Genomic DNA, 7,618 nt, shown 5'->3' on the forward strand with positions numbered 1-7,618 from the left:
GGTATTTGATGAATGGGTTTGCCCACTGCTTATGATGGATTGGACTATTCTTGATGTGTCCTTACCTGTAAAACAAAGTTCTTTGTGTGTTCCGATGATTAAATTAGTTTAGTGATGGAGCTTAATGGTGTAGAAAACTTTTATTTATCGGATTCCTTTGACCTGTATCGTTGAGTATAAAAATACCTCCCCTCACTTACCTGCGAAGACAAAGGGTATAGCTTGTCATCAGAGGGTGGCACTGTGAGTGTAGCTCTCCTTCGTAATTGTAACTGTCGGTTTTAGCTTTTTATACAAGCAATTCATCAAGGCAAGAAATCTCACGCCTTTTGGCAGTAAAAAACAATGTTCTGATTGTTCGCCGTATCGATCAATAATCAGAGGCATTATAAAAAACACTCGAAGGAGAGCCACAGGAAATCCAAGTGGGCATAGCCATCTATTTTATAGCCTTGTGATGTTTACTTGCACGTAGCCGCCTTTGCATCTTTTTCACAGAACTGTTTGTTTTTGGCTGTGTGCATGCGCCTGGCTTTGCCAAATTGTAAATAAATCCTCACTCTTCTATTAACTATCTATTATGATTGAGGGAAACTGAGTATGATTGATGCATCGTATGATGTGACAGAAAATTTCATTTTCTTTCTTGTGTCATAATAGTTTCCTGCCTTCAATAGGAATGGCATCACCTGTTGTCTCTCACATGGTGGCCCAAAGCCTGAAAGAAAGTGAGTGTTACATGAAATTGCAATGAGCTCATTACATGCATATCTTTCCTTCTTCATTTCAAATGGCAAAGATAGTCATGAACTTGAGAGATGAGAGGCATGGGGTTTCCTGAATGATGCCATTGTCCCATAGGACCTCTAATTTTTTCCCCTTTCTTTTAGTTTCACGCTGGAAGAGAAAATTTAGGTGCAGCCCAAATCATTTTAAAAAAAAAACTTTAAAAAACAAAATAAAATGGAAGTGCTAGCTATCATCTAGCTATCATCATTCTACCCCACAAACATTACTTGTACTCAAAGCTAGGATTTCCTGGCGGACCTGACCTCTCCCCTTGGTTTCACAAAAGTGGCACCAACAACCACATTCTGAATTTAATATCGACCATGTGAACATTCAAAATGCAAGATTAATATGCTGATGAAGAGAATTTATTGTGTAACTGCCAAGAATCAAAATCACAGAACCCAGTTTGTGGATTTAATTTTTTTAAAAAAAATTAGATAACTCTGTTCCCAATTGGGTCCTCAGAGTATCCAGAAATTCACAATTGAGTACACAAATCCCAATTGGGAACTCGATCAAAAATCTTTATATAAAGAGAAAGAACTTGATTTTAGTTGACGTGCAAGAAGGCCTGAGTGGCCAGGTAAAAAAAATTATGGCAGAGGAAAGAGGACAAATTCATCTCAATTACTGCTGAAATGGTTACACATGAAAAACAATGATAATTTAAAAGAAGAAAATTGACAGCTACACTTGAGAGAAGGGACAAATCATCTCAAGTGCCGGAATGGAAAGTTTACACATGATTAAAAAACTATGAAAAGAGATAATTGACAACAGTACCTTACCACGAGCGACAAACAAATCCTCTTTTTACTACATGCTGGAACCTCGTTTTTTAGACTTTTTGCTTGTCCATAAATTTGTGTACAGTACAGCAGCAAATCTTTACGGCTGCAAAGGTCACTGAATCAACCGATGAATTTGATGGTTTCATGACTTTCATTTTTTCCATAGAGAACAAGAGAGTGATGGGCATAAAGGGTTTCCAACACCTTGTGTCTCTTTTAGCACCATGTGCCAGGCATGTGAGATGTTGGATTTTCCCATTGATTTCAACCGGGAAATTAGGGGGTCCATGGTCCATGATTAAGACACATGATAGTATTCAAGATTTTGCTTTTGAAATACATTTTGAACGTACTGTGTGATACTGTGATTTGGTGATCTCAGTGGAGAATATAACCCCTTGTGTCCATGCATGTCACTTCTTTCTCTTCGAAGCTTTCCAAGATGTAGCCAAGTTTTTCCGCTCTAAGGCCCAACTAGGTACGGATGGTGGTCCTATCTAGTTGAAGAAAAGAACGAGAGATTCAAGAAGAGAAGAATGCAGCCATTTCAAGAATTCAGCTTATGAACTGAGACTGATAAGAAAAAGTGGAAAGATTGGGACTAAACTCCTTTTGAGGTAATAATTCTTCATGATAAACAAATGATGGTGCAAAAAAATTTAGCATGATGTGATCATTTGTACAGTTGTGTACATACAGTTATGTTGATTCAACTTTCTCACTTGTATGGTCAGTGGGGCATCCTTTGCGTCTGGGAGGCTCTTTAACACCTGTTTAACAAGAAGAAATTGATGTCAGTAACCTCACCAACAGCAGTGGTAAACGTGATAGCAGGGAAATAATATGATGTATGTGAAAGAAGATTCATGGATATTTACTTGGTATAGTTTCCAAGAAACCATGGCATCAGTGGCAGCATATTGTAGGTTGTTCTTTTGATAAAACATCTGCTTCCCAGTTTCCAAGTCTGATTCTGTTGGGCTTTCGAAGCTGTGAAGTTTCGGTAACTTAACTAGAATTTCTGAACGAAAAGCATAGCCAAAATAACTTGAAGAGGTTGAAACAAAAATGAGAAAACAAGAGGAGTGGTAGAGCAAGGATAACTCCATTGCTTTTGTATATCAAAGTAGAAATATATTGATCAAAGAAGAAGGTGCACGTAACATTCAGAGATCTAGAGATTCTTTGAAACAACAACGAAGAAGAGAACTCCAAACTAAGGAATACTCCATTCTCTCTGAATACCAGTCACTGAAACACTTCTGAAAGCCTGAAAGCATCATACTACAAGGATGCAAGAAACACCATGCCATCCACTAACAACTTCTCAATGAGAGAATTAAAACTTGAAAGTTGTAGCATTCTCCTCCATCCAAACACACATATGGCCACACAATCAGCACAGAACAATAAAATTCTGGTAATTTTTCCTCCAAATCCACTATAGCATATTGGCAGCAAATCCCGCAACCTACCAGGAACCACCTAAGACTCACATCTGCTAGCTTGAGTCCTCTATGTGCAATGCTTCAGCATATCCAAGATTTCCATTTTCACAACCCTACTCCACAAATACCATCCAACTTGTCAATGGAGAAACAATTGGCTCACGGCCTCCACAGTTTTGGTAACTCATAGATCTGATGTTAGGAGACAGAGCCTGATGATGACAACTCCATTGTTCATTACTAACCTTCGTAATGATGCAGATATGACATGTGCTCGATGTCCAAACTAATATAAGCACATAATTCTAAAACAATTTGCATCGAAATGCACTATAGAAGAACTTAAGAGCAGGACCAAAATCTCACAGAAGTGAATTCCCTTTTCTGGCCTTTTAAGAATCTGAGGAACAATCACTGTTGAATTCAAAAATTTAACCGTGAATAGGATCCGGCCAATGCAAATTGCCTTAACCTATTAGCATAAATATGTATTCTAGACAGGGCACAAAATCCTGTAGTTGTTAAACCTTCAGTGATGCCTTGCATGGAGTCTGCATAAGAAATACAATCAAAGCGTTTCCTTTCTATTTCATTTTTTCTTCATTATGGCAAAGGCAACAAAAAGTTCTCCTAGAAATGCATAGGATATGTATATTCTGACCGGTCAAGGCAAGTTTGGATTTATTTCAAAAACAGGCTGGTCCAACATTACCATAGAACAATGTGGGCACCAATTTATATTCCCACTATTTTTTTGATACTGTTGACGGTCCAGTGACTTGATAAAATTGCAAAACAAACATAAACAATCAGGAATAAGCTTTCGAAAATGCAACTCAGAGAACCAAATAGATGTCCTTTACTCAGAAGGCATCTCAGCATGATGTGATAGATACCTCTTTGCAAACAAGAATCTTTGCTAGAGCGAAGACCCCAAGTTTTAGGTTCTCTACCAAGCTTTTGATTTGCATGATAGGAAAGGTCCTCCACTGATTTAACTGAGACATTATAATCTCTAAGAACCTCAGCACAGTCACTGCTTATGCCAACACCAACCTGCACACATGCCACACATTCAGAATAGAAAATTAAATCTGTAATTAAAAAAATATATATATATCAAATGTACATAAATGAAATACAGAAACTAGTGCAAGAGATCTCACTAACTTTTACAAGTGTAGAATCCTCTAGAAGAAACTGCAGACTTGTGATTCCAGAATGAAAAATATGCATCGCATGACAAAGGCTGGTGTTCCCACATATCTGCATAACTGCAGTTTTTCCAGGCAACACACCTGCAGAGATCGAGGTTACTGTTCAAAGTGATGATCCATCAAGAAAAATCTATTTCCTAAAGGGAAAGGCAGCACAGGAAGGAAAATGCTTGCAGAGAACAAGATTTGATTCATTTTTCAATGTAAACACAGTAGGAATGCATTTTTGGTCACCTCACCCCCTACTCAATTTTTCAACATTAGTTTAACATGCCACTCGGCAGAATTGAGAAGTTCCACAATTCAAATAACTCAGTGTTAGTGATAAGTCAGGGTCATTTGTATTAGAAACATAATTGAAAATTCTGCTAGAACATTTGACAGTCCGCAAAGCACTGCAACAAAATGCCATGGAACCCTGCCTTCTCCTCCAGGAGCACTGGGAAGGCAAGGAAGACAAAACTAACATTTTAAGTAATGCACTCTGGTTTTAAGGAAATGGGTACATAATCTAAGGTTGAAGTGAATGAGCAACTGTCAACTGCATTTATTTGATGACATGCTGCAGGATAACAGTTGCCTGGTTGGTTATAAATTTCATGGTTCTAATGCACAGTGAAGGTGTCTATACCAAGCTACAATCCATAAATGAAACATGAGCATCATCAAAGAACAAGATTGTAGTATATGAGTAGGAGATAAATTTCCTCCATGCCATAGAGGAAGTGGCAAATGGAATAGTAAACCTAAGCACTCTACAACTAGAGAATGCATAGGAGAAGAAAACATGGCATATAATAATCAATAAGCCTAATCAGTATGTAAATCAAGTTCACATTCCAAAAGTTTTCCTCTGACTCCAAGAAAGCTTTAGGATAAAACATTAAACAACAAGCATAAGCTCCATATTTGATGAATCATAATTGCATAAGCATCATTATTATTGAGAGAGAATAAGATCAATGACAAGGATTTTTGAACGAAAAGGAACAAAAAACATGCATAGGAAGGTCCTATTTATCTTATAATTCTAATAATAAAAGTGAAATAGCTTCCATAGAATAATAGAAGGTCCAATTTATCTTATAATTCCCTCCATCCAAAACATTGATGAAAACAACTAACAAACAAACCTTTGTAAATGTGGTTTTCCACTCAATATCAAAACCAACAATAACTTGACCCATTTAACCCTTTTTAACTTTAAGACTCTGTAAAAGCTCCCTTGCAGCCTTTTCTACCTCCATAGAAGTTCTGCTATACAAAATTTGACCCCTGAACTTCAATGCAGGATATCTCATCTTCACACTACCTGCTACACAAAGTACAATAAATACATTAAAATCCCACAAATAATCAACTTGAATAACAAAATGTATGTGTTAAAGCTATGTAACTTAATTAAAAGTTCAAAGCTTTGTACAAAATTAAGGACCTCGGTGACAATTCATAAGCAATGCACATAGAAAAATGAATAGGGAACCTGCAAGCGTGACTTTTTGGGGGGCTATGAACAGTGATGATATGTAAGCAGAAATTTAGTAAAAATTATATGAACATAACCGACATCGAAATTGTTCCAATCACACAATTATCGACTGCTAAAAATAAAGTAACGCAGCATTTCTAAATTCCAAATTTCATTTCTTTCTTCTTAAATCTTAACTACCAAACGAACCTTACAACAATGAGCTGCAAAAGTACTAACAGTACTAACAAAACGAACCCAAATTTATAACTTATTCCAAAAAAAGCATATTGCTGTTAACATTTGAAAGGATAAATCAAAACCCAGAATTTTCTAAAGGGATATACAAATGGTTTAGAAAGATATAAAATTCAAGTACAAGTAAAATTAAAAAAAAAAAAAAAGTTATTTTACCTTGACAGGGAGAGAGAGAGAGAGAAAAGAGAACTGGGAAATTGGTGTCGATTTCTTGGAAGTTATTGATCCTTTTGTGGACTTGAATGTCGTTTCTTGATTATAGTTGCTGTTGATGATGATGGCAACGACGACGGTGTTCAAAGTCTCTCATGGAAATGAAGAATTCCAGGGAGAAGAGGAATTAGGGTTCAATTGATTCAAAAGAAATCACTCTCCCACCTGATGTTGAAAAAACGCACCGTGTTATTAATTTGTATCAAACGCAGCGTTTAGTCTTGTTCTTGTTAGTTATGTTGTCACGTGTTGGCTTAGAATAGAAGAATAATTAGTAGTGTTCCATAAGGACTGTGGACAATCTTGACGTTTAGTACAGCGGTTTAATTGTGTTTTTTAAATTTTTGAGTTTTTTTAGTTTTAAGTTATTTTTTATGGTTTTTTTTTATAGTTTTAGTGTGTTAATATTAAAAATAAATTTTAAAAAATAAAAAAATATTATTGTGATGCATTTACAAGTAAAAAACACTTTTAAAAACAACTTTTATCACACTTTCAAACAAACCTGTAATAGAATTGAGAGGGGAGAGGAACATCACGAAAATAATGAATTAACTAATCCTTTCCCCCTCCCCCCCCTCCGTCTCTCCTTCTCTTTCTTTTTGTTCTTTATGGGTATATTGCCTATTATCTTCTAGATTTGGAAAATTGCCAAAACTTTTTCCCTTAAATCCTCTATATAATCTCCAGATAGGCACTTATAGAATCCAGCTTACACCAAGTAGTATCAGAGCCCTAGGTCTTTGGATTCGAGAAATGGCTCTTAATATTTGATCCTAGGACAAAAAAAGATTAGAGGATTTTCTTGAATTTGTCACTAAAAAACAAGCATTTAAGCATGAGCGATGATGAAGATGCTAGAATCATACAATCAAAAACTAGAAGTTATAAAGTCTATCCACGATGCCAAGTTTAGAGAGTTGAAAAAACCCATCAATGGTTTATCATATCAACAAACATCAATCCTATAGGCTTTACAACAAACAATGGGAGAATCTAGTGTTACTAGGAAAAGGTTAACCCACATCATGGTGACTTTGCTACTAAAACTTTTAGAACCGGTGATGAAGGTTGTCAACACTACAAAACACATAAACTAAATGAGATTTCCCTTGTTTTAATGGTGATAATATGCATAAAACTTTGACATGGAAGAGATTGATGATTCTGAGAAACTTAAACTAACTTCATACTATCTAGATGGCATGGCCCTATGTTGGTATCAAAAGTATATAAGAAACTTGGAAGGTCAGTGTCGCACGTGAGCGACGTCGCGGCGATCGTCCACCCACAAAAAATGTAATATGGGGGATATATATCTGGTCAATGTAGGGAGACAAGGAATTCGTTGTCTCTTAGCAGTGAAAAATGGTGTGGGAGTCGCCACCTAGTATTTTGGTCACTAGGAACCCTAACTGGTCTCAGAGATCG

General features: G+C 36.3%; 1 protein-coding gene across 11 annotated transcripts; it reads right to left on the reverse strand.

The window, feature by feature from the left end:
• Positions 1 to 1,385: 1,385 nt before the first annotated feature.
• Positions 1,386 to 6,372, reverse strand: LOC18095244 (3'-5' exonuclease-like). Of its 11 annotated transcripts, none has more exons than XR_008057214.1 (7): positions 6,131 to 6,371; positions 5,441 to 5,560; positions 4,202 to 4,329; positions 3,928 to 4,087; positions 2,462 to 2,573; positions 2,281 to 2,353; positions 1,386 to 2,076 (listed from the first exon to the last, which is right to left on the reverse strand). XR_008057214.1 is itself a non-coding variant. In XM_052446781.1 (7 exons), exons 2-7 carry the CDS (start codon positions 5,547 to 5,549, stop codon positions 2,047 to 2,049), a joined length of 618 nt encoding a protein of 205 aa, XP_052302741.1. In that variant the 5' UTR covers positions 5,550 to 5,560; positions 6,131 to 6,372; the 3' UTR covers positions 1,386 to 2,046. The 11 variants fall into 11 exon arrangements, 9 of the variants coding, with proteins under 9 accessions (XP_052302741.1, XP_052302758.1, XP_052302740.1 ...); XR_008057211.1 differs by having other exon boundaries at positions 1,386 to 2,080; XM_052446781.1 differs by having other exon boundaries at positions 2,306 to 2,353; positions 2,462 to 2,604; positions 6,131 to 6,372.
• Between the last annotated feature and the right edge of the window lie 1,246 nt (positions 6,373 to 7,618).

This window comes from Populus trichocarpa, chromosome 1 (assembly GCF_000002775.5).
Source record: "Populus trichocarpa isolate Nisqually-1 chromosome 1, P.trichocarpa_v4.1, whole genome shotgun sequence".
Classification (NCBI taxonomy): domain Eukaryota; kingdom Viridiplantae; phylum Streptophyta; class Magnoliopsida; order Malpighiales; family Salicaceae; genus Populus; species Populus trichocarpa.

What these genes read in the sequence shown, in the direction of transcription:
- LOC18095244 (XM_052446778.1), bottom strand. Translation starts at nt 5,549, where the DNA reads ATGAGATATCCTGCATTGAAGTTCAGGGGTCAAATTTTGTATAGCAGA. An exon ending in GAGTCTTAAAGTTAAAAAGG is followed by an intron (nt 4,330 to 5,440) that starts GTTAAATGGGTC and finishes CGATCTCTGCAG; the next exon opens with GTGTGTTGCCTGGAAAAACT. An exon ending in AGATTCTTGTTTGCAAAGAG is followed by an intron (nt 2,605 to 3,927) that starts GTATCTATCACA and finishes CTTTTCGTTCAG; the next exon opens with AAATTCTAGTTAAGTTACCG.